The sequence below is a fragment of the Lupinus angustifolius genome, chromosome LG07 (assembly GCF_001865875.1).
Source record: "Lupinus angustifolius cultivar Tanjil chromosome LG07, LupAngTanjil_v1.0, whole genome shotgun sequence".
NCBI lineage: Eukaryota > Viridiplantae > Streptophyta > Magnoliopsida > Fabales > Fabaceae > Lupinus > Lupinus angustifolius.
This window is the reverse complement of record NC_032015.1, coordinates 3337040-3363784: the sequence shown is the minus strand read 5'-3', so window position 1 is coordinate 3363784 and position 26745 is coordinate 3337040. Positions and strand designations below refer to the sequence as shown.

General features: G+C 32.4%; 4 protein-coding genes across 9 annotated transcripts; 1 reads left to right on the top strand and 3 right to left on the bottom strand.

The window, feature by feature from the left end:
• Positions 411 to 4340, top strand: LOC109351806 (external alternative NAD(P)H-ubiquinone oxidoreductase B3, mitochondrial-like). Of its 2 annotated transcripts, none has more exons than XM_019593427.1 (11): positions 411 to 674; positions 848 to 1109; positions 1294 to 1500; positions 1624 to 1874; positions 2089 to 2308; positions 2408 to 2512; positions 2793 to 3053; positions 3160 to 3281; positions 3826 to 3945; positions 4027 to 4139; positions 4209 to 4340. In XM_019593427.1, the coding sequence occupies exons 1-10, from the start codon at positions 583 to 585 to the stop codon at positions 4112 to 4114; spliced, it is 1728 nt and encodes a 575-aa protein (XP_019448972.1). In that variant the 5' UTR covers positions 411 to 582; the 3' UTR covers positions 4115 to 4139; positions 4209 to 4340. The 2 variants fall into 2 exon arrangements, 1 of the variants encoding a protein (XP_019448972.1); XR_002108292.1 differs by having other exon boundaries at positions 413 to 674; positions 4027 to 4175.
• On the bottom strand, positions 6131 to 8959 carry LOC109351812 (vesicle-associated protein 4-2-like). 2 transcript variants are annotated; one of them, XM_019593437.1, is made up of 7 exons: positions 8397 to 8959; positions 8043 to 8113; positions 7603 to 7684; positions 7390 to 7508; positions 6767 to 6811; positions 6531 to 6650; positions 6131 to 6423 (listed from the first exon to the last, which is right to left on the bottom strand). In XM_019593437.1, the coding sequence occupies exons 1-7, from the start codon at positions 8680 to 8682 to the stop codon at positions 6364 to 6366; spliced, it is 783 nt and encodes a 260-aa protein (XP_019448982.1). In that variant the 5' UTR covers positions 8683 to 8959; the 3' UTR covers positions 6131 to 6363. The 2 variants fall into 2 exon arrangements, with proteins under 2 accessions (XP_019448982.1, XP_019448981.1); XM_019593436.1 differs by having other exon boundaries at positions 6734 to 6811; positions 8397 to 8955.
• LOC109351813 lies at positions 11378 to 12021 on the bottom strand. Its single transcript, XM_019593438.1, has one exon. The coding sequence runs from the start codon at positions 11907 to 11909 to the stop codon at positions 11643 to 11645; it is 267 nt and encodes an 88-aa protein (XP_019448983.1). The 5' UTR covers positions 11910 to 12021; the 3' UTR covers positions 11378 to 11642.
• Positions 15751 to 23076, bottom strand: LOC109351810 (diacylglycerol kinase 5-like). Of its 4 annotated transcripts, XR_002108293.1 has the most exons (14): positions 22936 to 23076; positions 22442 to 22674; positions 21648 to 21770; positions 21422 to 21550; positions 20965 to 21050; positions 19841 to 19964; positions 19329 to 19377; positions 18927 to 19009; positions 18677 to 18744; positions 17294 to 17368; positions 16842 to 16929; positions 16554 to 16670; positions 15993 to 16386; positions 15751 to 15837 (listed from the first exon to the last, which is right to left on the bottom strand). XR_002108293.1 is itself a non-coding variant. In XM_019593433.1 (13 exons), the coding sequence occupies exons 2-13, from the start codon at positions 22658 to 22660 to the stop codon at positions 16069 to 16071; spliced, it is 1479 nt and encodes a 492-aa protein (XP_019448978.1). In that variant the 5' UTR covers positions 22661 to 22691; positions 22936 to 23076; the 3' UTR covers positions 15845 to 16068. The 4 variants fall into 4 exon arrangements, 3 of the variants coding, with proteins under 3 accessions (XP_019448978.1, XP_019448976.1, XP_019448977.1); XM_019593433.1 differs by lacking the exon at positions 15751 to 15837 and having other exon boundaries at positions 15845 to 16386; positions 22442 to 22691; XM_019593431.1 differs by lacking the exon at positions 15751 to 15837 and having other exon boundaries at positions 15845 to 16386.

The window sequence follows — 26745 nt, the reverse complement described above, 5'->3', positions numbered from 1 at the left end:
ATCAATTCTCAAAATTTGTAGTTTAAAAGATACCCGAATAAAGTATATGTCTTTTAAAAAGTATAAAAAAAGAAGACTAAAACTTTGCTTGGAGAAATATGAAATATTAGGAAAGTGTTTATTTGTTTTATTTTCTATGCTCTTCACTACACTTGTATCTAACCATGTGAGCATACAATTGTTTGATGCTGATTCCATGATTCATAACATTTTCAATGATCCGAGAATTAATGCATGAAAACAGAATGTTGCTTGAACCTGGAATGTCCCGAGACATCAGTGTTCAAACTCCACATATAATGGAGATATCACTTCATTGTTCAAAAGGCAAGTGTCTTATTGCTTCAAGTTGAATTATTCAACCCAACAAATAATCATGTTTAACAAAGAAAATGTAAACCTTTGACCAATTGCCCCAGTATTTATAACTACCTTCAAAATCAGTTAACTCTTCCATTTTTGTTATCACTAACTGTCTTTTTCTTGTTTGCAAAGAAAAGAGGAAACAAAATAAGTAACACATAATAAACAGAAGCAGTTTAAGCACTAAAGAATTTAAGTTAGCTAGCTTAGGATTTCACAATGCGTTGGTCTTCTTACTACCAAACAGCCTCAAGGGTCTTTCATGAGTATCCATCGTGGTCCAAGGCAGTTGTTGTATGCACTGTCATCAGGTCTTGACACATTCTCAAACCTTAATGTTTTTTTCTCATTTTAACAAATCGAAATGTCGTCGTCGCTCCTTTGCGTTATAAAAAGTAAAGTTGTTAATGAAGTTCCATATTTGTTGCACATTACAGTGTCAAGTAGAATGCATGTAATATTTTTCATCTGTATCTATTTGCAGTAGTGGAGGACTAGTGGCATACGGTGATGCCAGACCAGTACAAAGTGAATTTGGTAACGAAATCCCCAAGAAGAAGGTGGTGGTGCTTGGAACTGGTTGGGCTGGAACTAGTTTTCTGAAGAATTTGAAAGATCCTTCTTATGAAGTTCATGTGGTTTCACCACGTAACTATTTTGCTTTCACTCCTTTGCTGCCAAGTGTCACGTGTGGTACTGTGGAAGCACGCAGCGTCGTTGAACCTATTCGCAGTATCACCCGCAAGGTATTCAATTATATTTCCCATGATTATCTTCATCATTACCTGAAGAATTTGAATATGCATTGTGCACCTTGAGCAATTTAATTCAAATACCATGTCATTTTGATCATTTTTTGGTGTCTAAGCATCCACATGGGCCTCTAAGTATGATATGGCTAATGAATTATGTATAATAATGTCTCAACAGAGAGGTGCAAGTGTTCAATTTAGTGAAGCTGAATGCTATAAGATCGATCCAAAGAACAACAAAGTTTACTGCCGTGCTGTTCAAGGCAAGAAGCTGGGTAGCGCAGAAGAATTTTCCATTGATTATGATTACCTGGTAATAGCTATGGGAGCGCGTTCTAATACCTTTAACACTCCTGGTGTTCAAGAGCATGCCCATTTTCTCAAGGTATATACATATTTATACATTTCATTAGCTGATAAAAGCATGCCTCATACCTGCATATGCATTCATATAAGAAAAACTTCCTAATTAGATGATATGTTGATCTACTCATTAATCTCTCTGAAGGAAGTTGAAGATGCATTAAGAATCCGACGAACGGTGATTGATCTTTTCGAAAGAGCAAGCCTCCCGTCTTTATCAGCGGAAGATAAGAAAAAACTTCTCAGTTTTGTAGTAGTTGGCGGTGGTCCAACTGGTGTTGAGTTTGCTGCAGAGCTTCATGACTTTGTACATGAGGATCTATCTAAATTATATCCTTCTATTGAAAAATATGTGAAGATTACGCTCCTGGAGGCAGGCGATCATATCCTAAACATGTAATATTTTTCAAGGCTACTGAGTATGAAATTTTACAATGCCTTTGGATGAAATATCAAATAAGGTTTATATATGGTGTAAATTTTCACTACCTAAACATTTTCACTCCAATTAACTTCTTTTGCTGTTAGCAATTTCACTTATTTTTTGCTTTCCTTTTTATTTGATTTTTTAGATGTGCGTGTATGTTATAATGTATTGGTTCAATTACAGGTTTGACAAGAGAATTACAGATTTTGCTGAATCAAAGTTCTTCAGAGATGGCATTGATGTGAAGTTAGGCTCTATGGTTGTCAACGTATCTGAAAATGAAATCTCTGCCAAAGAAAGAGCAACTGGTCAAGTAGTTTCTCTACCTCATGGAATGGTAGTTTGGTCCACTGGTATTGGTACTCGCCCGGAAATACTTGATTTTATGAAGCAGATTGGTCAGGTTTGTTTCTCTGTCTAACTCTCAATCCAAATGCGAAGTATGGAAGTCATTCAAGACCACTGTTCAAATTTTGCATGCTGTGAATTCTTTGTATGACAGATTAATAGACGTGCACTAGTTACTGATGAATGGCTAAGGTTGGAAGGATTTGAGAACATCTATGCTCTAGGTGATTGTGCCACCGTTAATCAGCGGAGAGTTATGGTATGTGCAATCCATGCATTGTGTATGTCTCTTTGTCTATCATTATAAAGGATGAGTGTTACTTCTTGATTTATACCAGAGTCATTGATAACTTACAACCTTTATCTGTTTCTATGTTCTCACATTATCTATAATGATCATGGAATGAAAATAGTAGTGCTAGTAACTACTCCTTGCATGTTTTACTTTCTGGCAATTGATTTTAGCAGTTTCCTGCTGCTTCCTTAAGCTCTAGTATAAATTTTTAGTGTCCTCCTTTTGTCTTCCATGGTTGTACCAGGAAGATATAGCCGCGATATTTAGCAAGGCCGACAAGGACAACAATGGAAGGTTGGATCTTAAAGAATTCCGGGAGGTTGTTGGTGACATTATTGAGAGGTACCCCCAAGTAGAGATTTATTTAAAGAAGAACCAAATGAAGGATGTGGCAAACTTGCTACAGAAATCTGAAGAAAGCTCTCTAACAGCTGATATTGAATACTTCAAAGATGCTCTTTCCAAAGTAGATTCTCAGATGAAAAATCTTCCTGCAACAGCTCAGGTACATCTACTGCACTCACTACTTAGTTTTCAATAATACCTACTAAACAACTAAGGGTATTCTCACTTCTGCTTTTGTGGTGGCTTCCAAATTTCAATCGTTCTAGGTGGCTGCTCAACAAGGCGCCTATCTTGCAGACTGTTTCAATCGCATGGAGTTGTGTGAGAAATACCCTGAAGGCCCTATCAGGTTCAGGGGAGTAGGACGCCATCGGTTTCGTCCCTTCAGGTTTGGAGAAGTTTCAGCCTGTCTTTTCTTTCATCTTTCAATCTAGCCTTGCAAAATTAATGTTACAAGAAAACTAGCACATATATCAATAGGTAATATAATGGTTAGGGGGATAGGAGTGTTGACACAACGATTAAAGTTGTTTTCATGTGTCAAGTAGGTTACAGTTTCGAGTCGCAGAATCAGTCTCTTGCAACTGCAATATCGTTTGTTATAACTCAAAAGACCAATTCATTAGCTAAACTCACTCATGTTCACTTATGAAGCAATACGACTGATATAGAAAGCGTGTTCAAGGCGTCGAGTCCTTTTTAGTACAAAATGACACTTCACAATGCATCCCTGTTTATAGGTGGTTAAGTCAGTTGACTATAATGGTTAATGTGTTGGTACATACCCACATGAAAATAAATGATTGATTCAATTTGTGTACCTTACCCCTTAACGGTAGGATAGTAACACCAAAAGGGTTCATGATCAACACCTTATGCTTGATATCATTGAAGTCATTCATTGCCTATATTTTTATTGATGTAATGAAAAGGTACAAGCATTTGGGACAATTTGCTCCTCTAGGAGGAGAACAAACTGCAGCTATGCTTCCAGGAGATTGGATTTCAATTGGACATAGCTCCCAGTGGCTATGGTATTCAATATATGCAAGGTAATCTATTGAACATAAAATCACTTTAATACTCTTAATGTTAGTATGTTATCAACCTCAAACTGTTTGCAAAACATACAGCAAACAAGTCAGCTGGAGAACAAGGATGTTGGTGGTAACTGACTGGTCGAGGCGATTCATATTCGGCAGGGACTCAAGTCGAATCTGATATCTAGTTTGAAAGTTTTGCACTACCTTCTGTGTGCTCTATACAGATTTGTTGGCAGCAAAAAAAAAGAAGAGGATGGTTGATTTTCTCATTCAAAAACATTTCCCTTTCTCCTCATCTTATAGAATATTAATAGTACTTTGATCAGTAACCCTGTGCTTTATGGACAGCAATCTTACCAGAAACAAGTCCTATCTACAAATAAAAATGATAATTTTCTTTTCAAGAGTCCATGTTTGACAAAATTAAGGTAAGATCGATAGGTTATCAATTGCATTTATGATTTGAGCAGCAATTATCTATTGCATATCTTGAATCACATCATATGGTTAACTATTTGTTTACTCTCCCTCTTATCTCGTCTCATGATAAAATTATTCTGCTCACGTTATAGAGCAAAAATTATGAATTAAAGAGCTTATGTTTGGGTAAGATCTTAAAAATTATTCATTCAACTTTAACAATTTGGTAGTATTTTCAGAATCATACAGCTTGAACGTCCTTTTTGTTTTTTGTTAAGACACAAAAACAAGTACTGAGATAGTGACATGTAGAAATGGTATTACAATTTTCCCCATGCTACCTAGCTTATAAATTGAATATATAAAAATGCCTCCCACCTAACTAGCTATAAACTATGCCAATGCATTTAAAGACTTTGCCCTCACTTTTTATTTTATCAGGAGTGTAATATCTATACATCATAAAAATTTATATATAATTACTACATTATTCATTATTCATTTATATTACTTGTATATTTAAAAATCAATACTAATCAAATATTAATGATAGATGATGCAATAACAATATAAAAAATCTCATCCACTTGTTAAGTATACCAAATAGTCTACATATTTTTCTCGTTTACCTGACCCACGAATTTACTATTGCTAAGTTTACTGTAAAAAGTAATATGATGTGAACCGATCCATAAAATCCGGAGGCCAGTAAAAGCTTCACCTTAATTATATCTTCTTCATTGACTGTGATTTACCTATACACATTTTTCACAAGTTCAATCTTAAAAATTTATCATAAGAAAACAGAATAAAACATGTATAAAGTGAGTTTATCTCTAAAATAAGAATTTATCTTACTTTAAATGAGTACACCCTTGCTCACTCACTTCAATCAAACACAATCTAATCCACTTTGCAGGAACATATTCTTCATATTATGTATATAATATGTAATTTTGTTTTTACTATTCCTGTTTATACTTGCCCTTTACACATGGCTTATCTGCTGCTCAATCATCAACGATGCACATGGTAATTTCAGGAATAACTAATAGATTCTCTGTTAATAATAGTAATAATTATAACAGCTAATAGATTCTCCCTATAGGAACTTAAATATAATATAAAGCTACTGTTAATAAGAAATGAATGGAGCGGTCCACTTTGTAGATTTTGTGGAATATCATCCCTAGTTTAGTCATATCATATATTTTTTATTCTACAGCAGATAATGAAAGTGACCGCAAGCATTAGTCCATTAATTAACATTTCTATCTAATCCTAACCACTTAGCTCTTCACAATTCACATTGAAGTATATGAAAAAATAAGAATAAGATCAGTCTTCAAACATAGGTCGATTAATCTATATATTGTTTAATATATAAAAAATCTTACTATTTTGGATCTACAGCAGAATTAGGCAACGCATATAGTAGCATACCTATACCTATAATCTATATTATATTATACCAGAAATAGAACTTTGAACTGGCATTCTATTCCAAATTTCTAATCTTATTTTGATTGAAAAAGTAGTACATTAATAATCACTTAATCACACCCTACATTTTTTAACAAGGATCTTGCTCATAGAAACATTTTACTGCAGCATAACTGTAAGATGAAAGAGAAAAGTGAACAGGATAACAAAGAGGCCACAATCTGAAGCAACTCCAACCATAGCAATAGTTACATGATGGTAAAACATCATTTTTTTCTAGTACCAGTTTCATTTCAAACAAAGAAGCAATCTATCTACAAGTTATAGGAGCTGATGCAAAAGTATAATTAAGTACCATCAAACACAGTATTAATTCAATGGTATCTAACACCACAAACATGCTACTGAAATAGAACAAAGAAATACTTTCACAATATCTCTATAGAGCACTTTGCTAGGTCACTCAACCACATCTGATAGATCAGAGGCCACGAAATCGATTTCTCGATATAAAAATGGAGAACATCAAGGACACAACTCAAACACAATTAAAATTAAAATACTTTACATTGGTGGAACACCTTCAACCTGCTGCTTGGCCAGGTATCTTTCTCTTCTTTCCTTCTACATAAGAAACAAGTGAAAATAATGAGAAAACATGAAGTGAGATCATTCAATTCAAATACAAGCTAGAACAAAATGGTAAGGAAATTATGAAAAATGTATATGACCCATTCATCTATAACAAGTCCTTCCCCGGCTACTCGAGGACCTGTCTCCTCTGCAGGCTTCTTTCTTGCTTCCAGTGCAGCCTCAGCCTCAGCCAACTGCCGTTTAAGCTTATCCATGGCCTTCAGGAAACAATATTTAAAATTGTAATCTTTCACACAAAATGGTAGAGGCATGTGACGTATTTGAGATATGTTAATCTTACAGGGCTAGAGTGTTCAGGGTCCAGGAAAACAACCCGCAGAATTTGCTCTATCGATACTTGATCCCTTTGCTCCTCAAACTGTGTGAGGGATCATATGACACAACTGTGATCAGTATTTGAAAGCAATATAGAAGAATTGTTGTACTTAAAACCAATGCACATTCTTTGTGTTCAGTAATCAATAACCAAATCTCTATCCGAAATGTTGAAACTGATATGATTGACATATATAGACTTGGGTTATTAATCCTTACATGGATTAATAAGTCATACATGCCATATGCCATCGATGGATTATGAAAAACGATTTTATCAACAACGTCAAACCTAATACTTGCAAAAACATAAGGCTTAAAGAAACATATTTCTCATTATTTATCATCAATTTGATAATTGCAATTTATGAAGGTTTGTATTGGATTAAACTAAAAACTTGTTAGGCTAGCAGTAAGGTACTTCAGAAAACAGTGAAACTTGATAATCATAAGGATTCATTTATAGAACAATTAGAAAGTATGATGTTGAAAGTTTCATTTAGTATTGAAATGAGTATGATACAATGGAGCAAACAATTCATATTGAGCAGGTATAAAAGCTAAAGTATGAAGATTGAAGCCAAACAGCATGGAAATTGCCAAGACAATGATAACACATACCAGTTCTGGTACATAGTCCATTTCACCTTTCACTTTTAAGCTCATGATTTTAAACTTAACCCTGCTTTTTTGTTCAATCGGTTTCTCATTGTTCTCTGGCGGCTCCACAAACTTAAAGACTGCAAAGTATAAGACACAATTGTAAATGAGTTGACCAACTTGCAAGCATTCACCTTTTTATGCTTCACACTAGCTTAGAAGAGGATAAATTACCAGTTGCAATTATACTTTCACCAGGTGCAAGAACACCACCTGGTGGGCGCATATAACAACTCTTGGGAGCAGTTGTTTGAAACTAGACAAAACAAAACATCACCATCAGTAGTAACCTTAAAAGTGGATAAATGGAACAAGTTATGTCAAATTGACATTTTAACACACAACTCAAGTGTTCATAATCCTATAAAATATATGTGGTGAAATGCAAATAGAAGCATGGTCTTGTTCAACATATTACACTACCTATCATCATCATTTTAATGAGAATTCTAAATATTACAGACAAAGAAGTGTTTCTCCAGTCATGTCACAGTTGTTGTAGCAGACCATCCAAGAAACATTTCTGAGTTCTGATCTCATATTTCTATTTTGTAGGTTGAAAATTGAAACACAACTAAATTAGATAAGAACAATAGTAGATATAGACACGGTACCTTGAAAGCTACATGAGACTTGCAAGTGTTTTTAATTGTGATGGCGCTCCTAACTTGCTTACCAGGTTCATCTTAAAAAGAAATCACATTAAATCAGATTGGAGACAAAGGCAACATTTAATTGGAACTCCAAAACATTAAACATATCCATTTTTTCTATTTCTACCCATTATAGGGAAACTTAAACTTATCCAGAATAGAAATAGTGATAAAACAGGAAAATAAAACTGAATTCCTAAATGGGTTTAATATTATTCAGAAGCAATTAAATGAAAACATAATACAAAATAACACCTTGGATTGGCTTAACAACAACTGAAACAGAAAATGTAACAAAAATTATGAGAGATATACATGGAAAGTAGAGCTTGTTGGGAGGATCGAGACGAAGTCTTCTCCTTGTAGGAAGAAGAGATTTAGCCACGGAAGAAACCGTAGTTTTTGGTTGATGAGTGGATCTATCAAGAGACTGAAGAATCTGGCTTTGCTGATGAACACTACTATGCATAGAAGAAAATGTTGAAGAAGTAAAAGAAGATGATGAAGAAGAAGAAGCATGAGTTGTTTGCCAAAATGACAAATTGCAAAAGCTCCGAACTTTCCCATCAGACCCAGATTTTTCATTATCCACCGCCGACATTGATAGCCCGAATCTCACAAACCTCGCCGGAAAATGGTATCTTCCGGCAAGTGGGTCGCTGAATTGGAAGCAAAGTTTTATACTTTTGTGGTTGAAATATAAGATTTGGCACTACTCACTAGTATAGTGTCAGATACATGCTTGGTTGTCTCTGTTTTGTGAAAGCTCTATAACGTAGATAAGCCTAAACAACAACAATAACAACAACAAAAGAAGCTTGAATGTGACTTTTCGCTGTGTGATTTGCAGTTTTTCGGGTTTTGTCTGAAACGGTGTTTTTTACTCTCAAGTACTTCAATTTTTTTTGTTTACAACATGTCTCATCAATCCAATCCTAGTATAGTAGAAAATCTTCTCCAAATTAGAAATATTTATAAATATATAGAGTTAAAACTCTCCCCATAAATAATTTTTTTTTCTACAATACTTGAACATGAAACTTTACTTACGATGAATTAAATATGTACTTGAACTAACACATTTTGGTATAATAAGGTTAATTGGTAACACAAGCAAATAATAATTAGAATTTTCATCAAAAATATAATGGTAGTAATAATTAGTGTGAAAAAATTGCATGAGAGAATTAGAATATGGAACGAGTTGGGTTGGTAAGTGGCTAAAGACATTGAATGAGTTTAATTATTATGGATGGTTAGTGAAAAAAAAGTAGAATATCAATAAATTATATAAGTGAATTGCCTTGAAACCATGAAATTCAATTTAATTACATTCACTTTTTTACACCAAACAAATGTATTCACCTTCTCTAATTTAAAGCATCACACTCATATTCCCGAATCTACGCATAAATGTGTAATTATATTCACCTTTATGCTATTCAATATAATAAATTTCTATAAAAACATAGTGTTACTAAACAGTAACAATTAGATATGAACAAAATTATATTCACCCCTACAACATGCTACCTTTTGTAATTAAAATCAGTATCAACAATCAACTTGGCTTCAAATCTAAACCACAAAAGATGATGAAATAAAAGGGGTGGCCTTGGATATATGCTTTTAAGAAATTGACAACTCATTCTTCTTTTCTATCCCCTCTATTTAATTCTGCTTGAAAGTAATAAAGGAAGGCTCCTTTTAGCATAGACTTATGCTAAAATGCCATGATAAGATATGATGTTACAACATTTTGGTAGTGTCATTAAGAATGACAGCAATAGAAAACCCAACAGCCACCCCATGTGGCCTTCTTGCACAAGCCCACATCTCTGTCTTTTTTCATTTGGTGTGGATATAATCATGATGAATTCGGTAATTATATAAGCTCAGTCAATAACCCTGTTAGGGAATAATCAAGCAGAATTTACTAAGTATTTTTTTTCTATTTAATCATAATGAACCGGTTAATTATATCATGATAATCATCCGAATCAAGGAGTAGATTTGCAACTTGCAAGGGCCATATATGATACATGGTTGTTAAGTGTCAAATTGTTAAAGAAATTTATATGTTTTTTAGAAACTTAGTGCACATTTATGTAGTGATTGTGTAAGATTTCAGATAATTTAATAATCTTGCTATGTGTACGAAATTTTACATGTTTATGTTGTTTCGGGATAAGATTTATGAAAAAAAGGAGAAAAAATAGAAGGTCGGTACTTCTGAGCACCGCAAGCTTCGCCCAAGCCACAAATAGGAGAAAAATCAGCAGAAATTACTCATGTCCCTCGCCCAAGCGACAAGTGGAGCTAAAAAGTCCGTGATATCCTACCTGATCCTCGCTTAAGCGAAGGATCCTCGCCCAAGCGAGGTGCTCAGATCTGAGAGCCTCTTATTTACTCGCCCAAGCGAGAATCTCTAGCTTGGGTGAGGGTGTAGAAGTTGGAACTGATATTGGAGGTTTCAGAAGTCAAAAAAGGACACTATTCACTTTCCAAAAGATATTCGGCACGAAAATATAGAGAAACACATGGAGATTAGGATAGAAATCGTGGAAATGATTCTACTTCACATTATTCCTTGTATAATTTCATGATTCGAGTGTTGTAATAGAGAGAATGAGTGATTAGATTTTGTTGTGGGTCGAAATATAATCTTCTAACCTATGTACTCTTAGATTCGATTTCATTGTAATTGTTATTTGATTTTGGGAAATTCATCTCGTTCTTAATGCATGAATTCAATTTGCTATTAATTTCTTGTTCTTGAGTTCAAGTTTAATTGGGAAGTTAAACTTGACACCGAACCTGGATCATCTTTCTTCATACATCATTGTTCTAGGAATGGAGAATAATGCATGAATTGCTTTTACATGAAACGTAATGCTAGTTAATTAGTCAAATATCTAAGAAATTGGTATTTGAGCAATTATCTAAGGATTTTACACTCAATGGATTGATGTGAATGATTTGAATGATATATGCATCTGAATCAATAACTTCACAATTCACTTGGAATTGAATCCATGAATGTCATTGGAAAAGAACAATGCATTTCAAGCCTAATTTATTTTACTTACTTTTTGTTCAATTTATGATTTTTTTACAATTAAACATTAAATTTTATAAAAACATCATTGTAGAGATATACTCAATTCATTCTTGTAGGAATTTGTGAAAATCAAGTTGCTCATTGAGAACAATATCCCAATATTTTACCAAATTTTATTACTTGTGTACAGTCATTCCTTAAATATCTAAGGATGGCTCATAAGGGAAATTTGCTATGAAATCAAAGCAGTTTCCACAGACAAATGTTAATAGAAACTGATCTAGACAACTACTTAAGAAACACAAATAAAATTTGGAAAAGCTCAAATGTATCATTTATCAAAATTTACATATCTGTCACAAAAGGATAGACAGCCAATGAAATCTTTTAATACTATGCAATATGATCCTATAAATCTTAATCCCCACCTCCCTTATGGCAAATTAAGGTATAATTTGAAAAAAACAAGATCTTTTCAAATTGCCATGGTGTTATGCTTTCTAGTTGGGACCCCAACAACTTAAGTACATGACAGTCCTCAGTGCCTCTTCTGATTGCTTTGCTTTTTCATCTTTTAATCTTCTAGCAAACACACCAGAAGGTGAAAGCTTATTTCCCTGAGAGAATGACCCAACATGGTTTTTTGCATACTGTTGAGCTTTCCTTAATGCATAGTTCCACCTGCATATTCCTTGGTCCTTTAAGGCCTCCACAACTCCAACACTAGCTGCTACACTCCAAGCTCTAATTGCTGATGCTGAAGTCATCTTGTAATGATAATCTTATAATGCTTATTACACTTTTGGTGACTTTTTTAGACAGCAGAATAAAACAACTTGCTATGATTTATGGTTGAGTGATGAGAAAATGAGGTGAAGGTGATATATATAAACAAAGGGAAGCACATAAAAAGGACAAAGTTGTTAAAGGTTTGGAAAAACCAGGGGTAGAAGTAGTTAGTGGGTTTAGTGAAGCCAGTGGGTTTAGTGAAGCCAGTGGGCTATAGTGTTAAATGTAACATCAGTTTTAGGAACACGTGTATCTGCTATGTGGCATGCTTAAATTGTTTTTTTAAGTTATCACATGTCTCACTTTTTCTATCTCAAACCGATTAATCTTATTATATATTTAAAAATAAAAATTATAAAAATAAAAAAATATTTTTTTTATTTAATGAAATTTAATTGATTTGAGACATGAGAACAAAAATGAGCAAACCAAAGAAAAAGTTCAAGTATGAATTTGGCCTTTACTGAAAACTGGCTTTTTATGATAAGATTTTGTCATTTATATTTTTATTATTTGATCCAACAAAATTGGCTCTTATGATAAGATTATGGCCTACTACCAAACAAAGAGCACACAGTTTTGATCAAACCATATGTCGGCAGAATTGCCCTCATCACATTAATAAGAGATTACTAAGAGTATAAGAGTTTTGCTACTTGACAGTATGGGAACATCACATAGTGGCAGATAAGGTTAGAGGACTTTATGTCTAACCCTTTTAACAATTTGGAAATCATAAATTATCTATTTAATCATGAAAGCTTTGGTTAGAGGATTCTGAAAAAATATATTTGGAATTCATTATTATATGTATGATGTTGATCATTGCTATCATTTTCAAATATTTTTAATAAGATGATAATACATGATATTTGAAGATAGTGTATAAAATTTATACACTAAAATTACATCTATGAAACCAATTTTTATATGAATGTTATGCTACAAAAGTGTTCAAAATTATTCTCATGTTATGATTAATGTGTCTTAATTTGAAGCTAATTGCAATAAATTTGAAATTCATATATTTGAATTAGTGTATTTTCCAATGGAGTTTTTAGTTATAATTAGATCAATCTCAATTCATTTAGGTTGTGTGATGTTCTTTTTTGTACTATTAAGAACATTTCCTCATCACATGGTTAAGAAATTACTGAGAAAGCGTCTTTCGTGATGAAAGTTGTTTTGAAATGCATGATTCTATCAACAAGTATCGTCACCAGGAATCGAATTTATTGGTTGTCATGTTCTTTTATAATGCATATTTTTTGACAATTATATGATGCACCCAAAATTGTATGATCTAGAGGAAAGCTAGGGTCATAAGGCCACAACATCCTATGATCTACACCTGATTCAAGTAAGTTACCTCCCAACATTAAACAAACCACATCCAACACAGAATGAGATAATTAAGCCCGCACAACAAACATTCAAATAAGTTAAGCACGCAACTTCATCGAACTCAACTATAGTAATCTACACGAATGGTTTTAGTACATTATTCATCATCATCATTTAGGTGTTAATACCTATAGACTGATATTGGCAAAACTGTAAAAGTAAAACACATGGTGTACTGTGTGATTTGCAGCTATTTGCTAGTCTTTTTTTTTATCAGATCAAATAACCCATAGTTTTTTACATCAATTTTAAGACACCTTCTTTATGAACCTAGTATGTGATATAGTGAAATTGGTCCATGGTACATAGGTAAATAAGAAAATCAAGTAACTAGCTAGTGTTCTTGTGAGATGAGTATCATCAGTTTCCATTCATGTTCCACTTAGTGTTCTCATTCAATCAAAAAATCTTATTTAATTAAAAATAAAAATTATAATAACATAAATTAATATTTTTACATTATTTTATGAAGTTTGATTGGCTCAGTATAAGGGGATAGAATTTTCTTAGGACAGAGGATCTTTATCCGTTCTTGTGAACTTTCAACCGCAGATGAGGTAAGTACCAAAATTAAATGAAGATGAAATTTTTTTCCAAACAGAATAACCTGACATTCCATTTTTCAATTACCATTTATCATAGTTCTATACATTTACAACTCATGATGGCCTAACAATACTTCTACACACATATTTGTGCTCTAGTAGTACTAGTTAGGAACCCAGCAACTTAAGTACATGATAGTCCTTAAGGATTCCTCTGACTTCTTACTCTTTACCATGCAAGAATTAGAAACCATAGCAGAAGAGGGAATCTTCTTCTTTGCCTGTGACAACGACCCAACATGGCTTTTTGCATGTTGTTGAGCTGAAATCAAAGTATTGTTCCACTTGCATTGGCCCTGGTCCTTCAAGGCCTCCACAACTCCAACACTAGCTGCCACAATACACACTTTTTTTGCTGATGCTGAACACATATTGATTGCTCAGTAGTTAGTTAGAAGTACACAAGCAATTAATTTGATATATGTTTGATGAAGTAAATGGATATGACTCTTACTTATATATAACGAAGCTTAACTGAAAGTAAAGCAAAACTTTTTAGAAACCACAGGTAAAGCCAGTGGTTTTTTTTTTTGTGGGGAAGAACTTTACTAGTTATATATTGAATTTTATATATATTACTTCTTCGTGGGACTGCATGTCTATGTCACTTCACGAATCTAACTCAGCTGCATAGTTAACAAAAATCACATTCCACGGAGATACTCTGAATTCAGTTGTAAATGAAGACAAACTTAGCGCAAAATTTGCATCATATAATGTAAAACCAATCAACTATATAGACCCTGGTTTTAGGAAGAGAGTTGAATGAAAACGAAATCGCTTGTTTTTTCCTTTACTTTTTAAATAATGCTTACGTTAGAGTAGTTACATGGTACTCCATCTTCGGTTTCTGTTTAATAAAATAAGTAACGACATCCTTAAGTTCATGCATACTTTTGAAGGAAAGGTAAGTGTCTCTTGTTTTGTTTGTGCAATGTGTCATGATTAACGGAAAAGATGTATAAGAAGCACTATTTTAGTTACTGTATGACAATGATATCACTGTTGTCATCTATATTCTATATCACTGCTCCTTTGGATATTTTTATTCTCTATTCTTTTCTGGCTTTCCGATGGATTTGTGAGGCTTTAAGGAGAATAAACACGTTTCTCATATGTTAGCTAAGGAGGTAGTTAATTACCTAATCCCCCTCACATATAATAAAGAAGTACTTTTACCGAAAAACAGTAGATAGCATATATCTTTGTTGCCATACTTGTTTAGATCCTCCGAATGACTAAAAGGTCAATGATTTAATTACTCAGAACTATACTTATTGAGAGGGACAATCATGCATCTCGAAAGACATTAATTCATTACTCAAAAAATGAGAAGATACATTTGGTAGTACCAAAAATAATATATCTTTGTTGTCATACCTGCCTTTTATATATATAAACTATTAAGTTGTTCAATCATGTAGATCTGGAAGAATTATAGGATTGAACCATTTCCCTTTCCACTTCTTTTTTCACCAATTCAATGATCACTAACTAAGCAAGATGTTTGTCCAACATCATCTTCATGCACACAAGCTAATTAACTCCGCATGAATTAGGCGAAGTTATGATATGCAAAGAATGCATTTTAACTTCCCTAAGAAGGTTTCCATCTTAGTTTATTGGACTTTGTGTTTCATTTGAGTATTTCACCAGAAAATATAAACCCATCATTGAAATAGTCAAATGGCAACTATAACGTTATAACTGCAAAAGGATTTGAGATTTGAACGCCAATATTTTCTATAGAGTCGTGTGATGTAGTTATTGAATACTCAATATACAACACCTTGCTTATATATGCATGTTATATTTATTCCGACTTGTCATACTTTATACAAGAACTGATGACACATACATGCATCACGGTGTCCCAAACAAGTACCATATTTAAGATGATCCAAAAATAAGAATTTTTACATAATATAATGCACATTACACCTCACTAACGTTTTTCACAAATAATAACGGTAGCCAGGTGTATTTTAAGTTTATAACTGCTGATAAATTTTGAGAATGAATCACTTGCATCTCTAGCAGATTTGTTGTTAACATTAATAGAAGCAACAGACATAAGTTAGGAAACGTCAAGGGCATAACACTAAAGAATGGCTTAATTGTGTAGGACCTAACTGAGAAGAGAAGGATCCACATCATCACGTATTTTAAATGTATCTGCTGCACCAAACTTCCGAAACTCCTCTGAAACAGAGTCTTCCTCCTCACTGTCATCTTCCTCATCACCGAGGCGTGGTGATGATGGATCATACATACTTTTAGACTTGCAAATATGAGTGGCAAGCATGTTAACCTGGCCATGGTGAGAAATCTCTACCACAACAGTGTCATCATCAACCGGAAGAGGTTGTTTCCAAGGTTCTCCATCAATTCGCATGAATGTATTATCTGCTGCACCTTTATGAAATTCAAACCGGATTCTGTGTGCCTAATACCAACATAATTTAAAAGGGAAAATGAGTACTACGCGATATTTAACCTTTTTCTACTGTGATATAAATTCCTTCTAGTCATTTGTATAAATTCCTTCTGCAATTTGAGAAGTAATGACTACAAAAGCAAATGGCACCCAATATTTCATCATATCACATGTACCTGAGCAAGACGAGTTCCATGACCATTTGGAGCAAGCAAAACAAGCCCATGCCACGCATTTCTAAAACCAACAACTTCTATAAGGCCATCATCTACAAATGGTGGTGTCAAATCTCTCTGTATTCCATCAAGATACCATATTTAGACTTTTATAGGAGGGAAAAGTAATAAGTTTTATAAAAGTATGAGAAATTTACAGTTACAGGAACAAATGTTTAGTAGATAAATAACTATTTCAGAATTATCATTCGAAACTTCATATTAAAAAAAATAGCACATGAAATTTACATCACGCTGCTTATTTCTGTTTGGTGTACCCCATGGATTGAATCCACCAGAAAAGCTGGGCAAGTTCAGACAGATAATGGACCGGATGCTGTACATAAAATCGGAATAGCCATATCAGGTGTTAAGCAATAAGCAAACAGAGCTAGCAAACTGAAGAGCAGCAGAACAAAAGGTAAGTTAATTTATATGTCCCTTTCTTAAAGACACCCATATACAATACGGAGACCAATATTAGAGACATCAGTTGTCCAATAATCAACAAACAAAAGCAGCAATACTAAAAGCAAGGTAATTTTGAACTTCCAATCTTTAGCAAGAGAAATAATTGCGACTTGAAAAACTGTTCTCTAGCAAGTTTGAAATGCATGGGGTTTTCCACTGACCTGATGTTTTATGATCTTCATTTTGTGTTTAACAAGATATAGATTGCCGTGTAAAATAAAATGATTTACCTGGGAGGTATGTACAGGTCTTGCCATTGACCATGCCTTTTCATGAATTTTACTTTTGCAAGCTGTGCTATGTTCCTGCATCAAAAAATCAAACTTTATACGCTTAACCATACAAATGACGAATTATATGTTTTGTGCAGTATGTGCATATGCATGCCTATCTAAACTAGCATTAAAAGCAAATTAAAAGCAGGAACGACCTAAGATTCAAAAATGCTAAAACAGTTTCAGTCTCGGAACCAAGTTCAGTAGTTACAAAATTGTCTTTTTGAGTTTAAAAATATAAACAGAAGAAGGCAAACAATATTGGAAACTCTAATTATGAATTTTGATGAAAATATAATTCCGCATGTACAGTTGTCCTTTCTGATCTATGGAGTAAGTAATACTCATCAGATATAAGAAATCAAATAAGCAATAATATGAAAGAAAATAATTACTTTTCTGTTTTATGATCTCATTAGGGTACATCCCAATAAAGTTGGTATTTTAAAAGAATCCAGAGAATGTTAAACTAATCTAGTGATTGTCACTATTCCAGACACCGCCAGATTTACCTGCATTAGCAAATTCCATACCAAGTACTAAATTTAAACAGGAAAGTAAGCTGCCTGTTAAATGTTCAATAAGTTTCAATACTGACATTTGGAGATGCAGGCATGATGAAATGGAAATTGGGTTTTGGTCTCTCAATTTTGGTTTTAATAATTAAGAGTTTAAAACTTTAGTTTGATTTTAATCCAAGCTGTTAAGTGATGACATGACTGAAACTGCCGCAGCCATGTGTCCTGCTAATTGCTGTCACGAGCAACTGTTGTGTGGACAATTACTTGACGACAGTGACTAAAACCAAACATTTGGAACATTTTAGGACCAAACCATTCAAAAAAGTTATAGGGACAAAAACCAAAACCGAATGAAAATCCGGGGACCAAAAACATGGTTAAGCCTAAAGAACTCGGTATTGCTTCCAGCATCATGGCATATCCATGAGGTTGATATGGGAAATAAATTAGGGAATCAACAAAGATATCGTGTGCTTTTAAAATTGAATTAGATCATGTACTTATAATTATCAAGTCAATACTTCGGTAGAAAAATGTTCAGCATAATGTAGACTACATATGCCAAAATCATAAAATCCAATCAAGATAGCCTAATATTAGTTAGAGCAACAGTTGTATAGCGTCAAGTCAACTAATTCTCAGTAAGTAGATTTAGATATTCAATTCTTGCAGAACAGGTTACAGGTGTTAATTTACATATACCTACGCTTGATGGTTCATGATCTTTGACGTGGGTAAAAACAAACTCAAACTATTAAATTAAAAGCATGCAATGCAAAGCCTTTGTTCAATCAATGACAGATCTAAATGAACTGACCTGGAAGCAGGGTGGGCTAATGAAGCAAAAAACCATCCTTGTGTGCATCCAAGTTTCGCATAAGTACTCTGACATTTTGGTAAAAATCAGAACCAAAGTATCATTTTTGAAAAATAGTGGATGAAAATAGATCTGATCCAAAATTCTCTAGCATTTCCATTGAAGATTGAAAAAGTAAAGCAGGTACTGTTTTCAACCAACTAAACATTCTTTACAAATTACTACAATTACTGAAGAAACAACAGTATACCTGATTAGCCAACTGGTTTTTGAATTTTTCAGGATGCAGCTTTCGTTCAGAATGAAATGCATAGGACACTTGAGCATCCATTCCTACAGTTGGCAGTCACAATTTTTTTAACAAGTATTGAAGTAAGGTGGAGTGAGAAAAAAAAGATCCCCTGATATAATCTAATATCTAAAACATTCTAAGAGACAATAAAAATAATCAAGCTAAACAAAGAAAGACTTGTGACATTTTCCAGCTTAGGTTAAAATAAGTGAGTTTTTGCATATTAAATTCATATATAGTTGAATTTACATTGTCATAACAAAGTGCCAATTAATACCTCTGTAAGAGGGGAAATAGATTTATACAGTAGAAACATAATGTTCAGGTACATAAAAATCCGGGAATGACATTCTTACTTACCCATGCTGAAATAATTCCAAAATCCCCCACGAAAAGTATGACAACCTTCCTGAGAAGCAGTCAGAAGTCAGAACAACCAAACAAGGAAGTATGGTCAGTAGGAAAGAAGAAAACCTGCTAAAGATTAAAGATTGAAATAAAACAAATATTGGAAAAGAACTACTATCACCACTTAGTATTAATCATCTTAAATTCAAAATATTAAAACTAAGTAGAGATATAGACAAAATCTGCATGCAGAAGACTTTGTTGTACTTGTTTGCAGTGTCCCACATGCAAAGGCTCCTGCCTTGATAGTAAACCCCATATCATCTTGTCATACATTCAAACTTCGAAGAAGTTACAACCTATTGATAGCTATTTTCACCGAGAAATCAGAAAATATAGTGTATGAAACTGATTTTTTTATGTTTCATGGAAAAGGGGGAAAGAAACCAAGGTATCTTATCCTTAAAGTTGAACCTTGAACTGAATGTAATATAAGAGAACTGGTCAATGGTAGAACACCTTACCATATTAAGTTCATCTGCCTCAGATACACGATGGAAGGCATGCAATGAATGTGGTAGTTCAAGTGGGGGGATTGGATCACAAGAACCTTCTTTTGGAGCTCTCATCCTCATGAGAATGTGCCAGCTAAAGGGTTGGAAAAACAAACAATTATAAACAACTAGCATTTCATAGAAGAAATATGGTAAAAAAGGCGGCCCAATGCATGAGACTCCCACCTAGTGGGGTCTAGGGAGGGTAGATGTACCCAACCTTAGCCTCACAAGCGAAAAGGATGTTTCCATGTATTTATGTGAATCAGGCAGTATTAAATAAGGATTGCAATCTGTGATTATATAAGGGGCAAAATCAAAACTTCTAAGTTCAAACATAAAACAAGGTACTACCAAATACCAATAGCTCACCATGAGCCGTAGCTCAAGTGGCACCAAATCCCTTATAGGATTGCTTGTGCTTTAGGCTATCTTCCATCTTCCTTACATCCAGTCCTAATTCCTAAACCTCCTTTGTAACACCCGTGGGAATATTACTAGTAAAAATGCCCCATAAACAAAATAATTAACAAAAAGTGTATATGAACACACCGTAAAAGAAAAACATTACATATCCCATTAGTTTTAACAAAATGAAAATTGAATGAGTGAAGCAAAGCAAATTACAACTTTTTAATTTGGATTTACTAAAAAATTAACACTTTTTCAATAGCTGGTAATGCAGATAAACCAGATTATACTGTAATTTAAAGCGTGGGCGATCAAGTCATGACTAACAGCTGCAATCATAACCTGGTCATGTAGATTTATTTTGCAATAATGGTATTTTGACAACCAAATTGTGGCAATTTTAAGTTGCCCTTTGATTTTTAGATGGATTTTTGGGAATATATATAGAGATAAAAGATGAAAAGTAAGAAGGAGATAGGGATAGTTTGATTTTTGTTAGAGAAGTTGTTAGATTTAAGTTGTTCAAATAACACTATTATTTTATTCAATAACAAGGACAAAATAAATAGTTTCTCAACAATAGCAAGGGAATGACATCAAAGAGAAAATGTTAGTCACCTGGGTAGAAGAATAAGATAATAATGCTCATTATAAGATTAAAGAATAGGCCCAAAACTCCTTACTTGTCTATTCGCATTTCCTTAGCTTTCAATACTTGATCTAAAAATGCCTCAACTGAGCGAGGATCTGTTCCCGGGTTCTTCTTCCCCTGTAAAGCAGCAAGAATTACGTGTTTCATCATTTTTCTTTTTAACTTCTGTGCTAATTCTTTATCATCACATGATAACAGTCATAGCTACTAGAAATCGAAAATCATCATAGAAACCACAAATTGTGAAACTTAATACTGGTAAGCATGCAAAAATTTCAGGAACAAACGAGCATAATATGCTCCCTCAAGTATACCCAATCAAACAAGAAAGCAAAAACAGGTAATCAGGCACCAGCAAAATTTAAAAAATTAATGCAAAAAAAAAATTGTAGATCTTATTCTATCAAGACAGAGGAAGAGTCAGTATAATTCATTTTGAATAGAAACTTCAAAGTTCTAAAGCATTCGACGATAACGCAATTTCCTACCCAACCAAACGCAAAAGGCAAATTGTTTCCTGTGCCCAAGGGAACTGTGGCAATTGGTGGTGGATGAGATAATTTGAGATCACAAACAACCCCAAGTAGCCATCCTGCTGTTCCATCACCCCCTGCAACCTAAGGCAAGATACATATTCAGAAACTGACAAGACCATATCCTTATAAATTGCTTGCAGAAAAATTACAAACATCAAATATTACTATCATAACTTACAATTAACTTCAACCTCTCCATGGTCTTTATAGCAAATTGATCACCCAGAAGCTTGAGCTTTTCCAAATTAGCATATATTGTGCTCAACACCTTATCAGGAGCTTGTTCCAACAAATCAAAAACCTACAAAATCATATTGCTCTACTCAGTCCTGTCACAAGTTTGTAAGCAACCCAGATCATATGAAGGGATCTGCAACCACAATCATGACCAACACAGTCTTGGCAATCACAATCATGACCAACACAGTCTTGGCAATCTCCACAACAATGCCGTGACCACAATTGCGGTAAGTGTAATGTAACCACAACCATGATAGTAACCACACTTTGCAACAACTTTCAGATAACTTATGTCTACAAGATAATGAACTTTAAGATTATGGAAATGTGCTAATAAGCAGGTGCCGCAGTAACTACGACTACTCCAAAATTCTTAAAAATAATTTTTTTAACAAGAACTCTCTCTCTTTATCATCAATCGAATCAGTGTTCGGGACCCGGGATTCTATTTTATCATCAATCCAATCACCAATTACGTTTTTTTCTTTTTCTTATCAAGGAATAGATCATTTTACTTGTATGACTTAGATGTCTCGTATTTCTCGAAATAACGATTCGATTGACAGGATTTGGTATGATACTCATGATATCCATGAAATTCCAATATTTCTTCTTAGAAGGTATTGACAAGTATTTCTTTATAGAAAAATTACAATTCTTTAAATTAACTACCCTAAATAAAGTATTATTATCTGTTGACAAATTCAATGAAAGACGTGATAACAAGTATACCTGATTTTGGTTAAGAAGAGCGCGGTATGTTGTTAAGAGGTCCCCACCAAGCTGACCACCACTCTTGGAGTTAACGAAAACCAGAACCGGACATTTAGGTACATCACCATCAACCTCAAAATTCTCAACCTTGTAATCCGGTACTAGAATGTAATCCGGAATCTTAAAGTTATTCAAAAATTCAGGAGGAGAAGCCGTTTTCAACCTTGGAGAAGCCATTGTTCAACAATCTTCTACAGGTTCAAACAAACTTGAGAGAATAACAGAAAAAATCATAAAGATTATTTGAATCGATAGGCGATGTGACGGTGATTTATAATTGCATAATTCTCGAATTCAATGTGAAACAATAAATTGAGGAGAAATTATATCCATTAAACCCACGCATGCAATTCAAAATTCAATGAATTTGAATTTGAAGATGAATATATTTTGGCGCTATTTTAGTTTGTGAGAATAGAATGTATGAAATGAGAAGAAGGAAGAGTGTATACCTGGATGGAGATCTGAGAAGAATAACAAGAGAAGTTGACTTGATCTGCAATCCACTGCAAAGGAAAAAGAGTAAGTAATAACGGTATCTTCTCTCACTCTTTCTTGTGGGTCCCTTTTACCTTCCAGATTCAGGATCGGAATGTGAATTCGGACCTACTTTCCATTTGTTTTCTTAAAACAATATGAAAGATATATCCCTTCAACTTATCCTAAAGGAAACAACTTTCCTTTGAAAACTAGCAAGTTACCTGTACATTTGTACGGGACGATATTTTTTGTCGCATGATTAAGAATACATATTACATGTGCATTTATGATTTATGATTAAGAATATGTATGTTGCTCGTGCATTCGCATGGTTAAAACCATGTATGTTACCGGTGCATTCATATTATTAAAAATTATTAATTATATATAAAATCATACGGTCAGACCATACGGTTTAACTGTTTAAATCGGATAAACTTAATATGGATCATCTACTGGTTTAACATCTTGCTCGACTTTCTCAACATTGTTTTTTTACACATACATAACATGGTATAGATAGTAGTATCCTATTAATCAAAAAATCATCAATAAATTTATAATTTCATTATTATTTCATTCTAAAATAAGATTAGTATAAAAATAAATATTATTTAACTCTAAAATAACTACAAACAATATGTTATGATTCATATTATTATTATTATTATTTTAATATTGCTATAGTAACATTATATTTTAATATTGTATAGGTAATCATATTCCTTTTATTTTTAAATAAATCACATGTCATGAGGGTTTGAGAGATTGACACATGTCATGAGGGAGTTCTTGAGAGATTGACACATGTCATTGAGAGATTGACACATGTCATGAGGGACCTTTAGTTTTGATGAGAGGTTGACACATGTCATGAGGGCTTGAGAGATTGACACATGTCATGATATGTTTAAATTCAAGTTAAGTTATATTAGTTACTTTAATCTCATCCATTGATTTTCTTAAATCCAATGGATCAAATGAGTGAAACTTAAAAGTCATTTAAAATTCTTTTTTTTTCTCTCATCATTTTTTATCCACTCACTCATCTGGTCCATTAGATTTAAGAAAATCAATCGATGAGATTAGATGTAAATACTATAACTTAATTTGAATATAAATGAATTATTTCTCATATATGTATAGAGATATTATATCTTAAATTTTATCTCGTACCAATTAAAATATGATATATTAATTAAAAAATTAAATATTTATTATTATTATATTTTTGCTATTGAAACATAATCTGAATCAAAATTTGGGAAAGTAGATATTTCTCAGTATTATACTATTATATAAGTATATCATCTCATTACATTAAACGACATTAAGAATTCTTCACTCAAATTACATAAATTTTAAAAATTCTGATTAAAAAGGTTAAATTAGGATTGTGGATGTGAAGTCACCAGCTAAGATAATAAAAACATAAAATATTTGATCATTGCACACAAAAATAACTTTCTTTCATTTCCCTTCCTAAAGTTGTTGTATTCTAATTAAGATAATGAATATATAATTTGGAGATATAAGCCTTATTCACTTTCAACATTTTATATTACAAAATTAATCACATGTTTTTACGTTACTAAAAAAATTAACCTTCATAATAGTTACATTATCTTAAATTTTATATATTTAATTATTTATGACATGTGGTGATATATAATTGGTATATAGTGTAAAAAATATCAAAATTAAACTCAAATTATAATTGGTATATAGTGTAAAAAATATCAAAATTAAACTCAATTTTAGATAATATAAAAACATTCTCATATATTATGTTAATTTATATGGAAAATGCTTAAAATATTATTTTACTTTTTTCCACATGTTAATTTCAAGAATAAAATAAGTAAATTCGTCTAATCTACATAGTTAGTAAAATTAGATTTCAGATATCATATATGACTAAAGGTTTATGTTTGATCTCTAAAGCCAAACCTTATTTGTTTGATCGCATGAGCAATATCACCAAGAAGATTAAGATTAAAAAATATGAAATGGGCATCAGGATACCTTAACAAGGATTAATATCAAGAATAAATATAAAAATAATAATTAAGATTTATATATTTTAAACCATAAATAAATAAAAGTGTCTAAAATAATTGGAAAAGGAGGGAGGGAATAGCTTTTTTCCTTTAAAAAGTAACACTAATTGCAGGAGGTTTACTAATTTAACCCGTAATCTTGTTTTTCCCTTAACACATCATCTACTGCCACATTTGCTTTTATAGTCACTTTCATTCAATCCAAAAAGATAGGGATGTGTTTTTCTTTTAAAAGGTAACACTAATTGTAGGAGGTTAATGATTTAATAACCTTTTTTTCCTATGTCTTCCACTCCATGTTATAAATGCGTGGAGACATCTTTATCTACTTTGCAGTTTTTGAGAATAAAACTTTTTCAACTTCAAAAGTTTTGCAGCTTATTTCAGCAAAGTAGACAAAGTTTGTTGGAGTAGGGTGTAAATGAGTAAAATTATTTGTGAAATATTCTATTTTGGATCGCTAAATTTTGGATCAAATTTATTTGTGTTTACAAGTTTAATCTTCACAAGTTTGACTCGTAAATAGCTCGTGTGTATTTATATAGAAATATATTATAATTTTTGTAGGGATTATTTTGAGAGCCCTTGACTTAATAAGTGAAAATACTCCTAAATCTTTGTTTTGTAATTATTGATGTTTTATGAATTATCAAACTATATATGTATATATTAATGTTAATAACATAAGAATATTTTAAGGAGAAGTTTGGTAAAGTTAATGAGGGAAAAATGTATGCACTACAAGTTTTTGAGTTTTATATATTGTATTTATATCATTAAATTTTCAAAAATAGTAATCCAAATTAATGATAAATAATATAGTGAATATGTATAAATTTTTATACTAATATTGTATAGATATTAAATTATGGTATTTCTCTCCTTGTATAATTTTGGTTTAACGAGCCTAATAGCAATCTAAAAAATAGACCTTGTCCAAAGTACTAAATAGAATATTTTGGTCTTATAAAAGGCTCCTTGTTTCTGCCGAAAAGAAAAAGTATATTTAGATACAAATAATATATGTGGGCTTTGCCCTCTGGGTACACATATGACCGTATAATAATAGTTGGGCTTTAGCTCTTTGTTCTCTCTCTTTTCGTGACAAGACGGGCCCTTGTGTAATGTTTTTTTTATGTCAAATTAAAATTCCAATGCAGAGGGTAATTCAACATCTATGGTACTCGACTCGAATTGGATTTTCTTCGATAAATAAAAAATACATGTAATTTAGAAGAAAAGGAATCAATTTATTTTGACATGCATATAACTTAACGTAGTACATATTTATATCTACACCATCAAGTATTTTATATTTCCTTATTTAATTTTTTATAATTCTTAATTTTATATTTATTTATACTAATACTAATAACATAAAATAATTATCCATAAAATATTATATGTTTTCCTATTTTATTTTTTATACTTTCTAATTTCATGTTTATCTACAATAATTTACACTAATACTAATAAACATAAAATAACTATCATGAAGTATTTTATGTTTCCCTATTTTATCTTTATAACTTCTAATTTTATGTTTATATATACAACTTATAAAGGGAAAACATAAAATAAACATCACATCATGGTGTAATTTGTAATTCCCTAATTTTGTCATCGTTATCTTCTTATTTTAAAAGTGTATTTAAAAAATTGAACATTACACCAAAAAATATTTGAATTGAATAAATTCAATTGTAAATTATAAATATTGGA

What these genes read in the sequence shown, in the direction of transcription:
- LOC109351810 (XM_019593433.1), bottom strand. Translation starts at nt 22,660, where the DNA reads ATGGCTTCTCCAAGGTTGAAAACGGCTTCTCCTCCTGAATTTTTGAAT. An exon ending in AAGGAAATGCGAATAGACAA is followed by an intron (nt 19,965 to 20,964) that starts GTAAGGAGTTTT and finishes CCAACCCTTTAG; the next exon opens with CTGGCACATTCTCATGAGGA. An exon ending in TTGGAATTATTTCAGCATGG is followed by an intron (nt 19,010 to 19,328) that starts GTAAGTAAGAAT and finishes TGCCAACTGTAG; the next exon opens with GAATGGATGCTCAAGTGTCC.
- LOC109351806 (XM_019593427.1), top strand. Translation starts at nt 583, where the DNA reads ATGCGTTGGTCTTCTTACTACCAAACAGCCTCAAGGGTCTTTCATGAG. An exon ending in AGCATGCCCATTTTCTCAAG is followed by an intron (nt 1,501 to 1,623) that starts GTATATACATAT and finishes ATCTCTCTGAAG; the next exon opens with GAAGTTGAAGATGCATTAAG. An exon ending in TTATGAAGCAGATTGGTCAG is followed by an intron (nt 2,309 to 2,407) that starts GTTTGTTTCTCT and finishes TTTGTATGACAG; the next exon opens with ATTAATAGACGTGCACTAGT.
- LOC109351812 (XM_019593436.1), bottom strand. Translation starts at nt 8,682, where the DNA reads ATGTCGGCGGTGGATAATGAAAAATCTGGGTCTGATGGGAAAGTTCGG. An exon ending in TGAAAGTATAATTGCAACTG is followed by an intron (nt 7,509 to 7,602) that starts GTAATTTATCCT and finishes TATACTTTGCAG; the next exon opens with TCTTTAAGTTTGTGGAGCCG. An exon ending in GACTTGTTATAGATGAATGG is followed by an intron (nt 6,424 to 6,530) that starts GTCATATACATT and finishes TTTCTTATGTAG; the next exon opens with AAGGAAAGAAGAGAAAGATA.
- LOC109351813 (XM_019593438.1), bottom strand. Translation starts at nt 11,909, where the DNA reads ATGACTTCAGCATCAGCAATTAGAGCTTGGAGTGTAGCAGCTAGTGTT.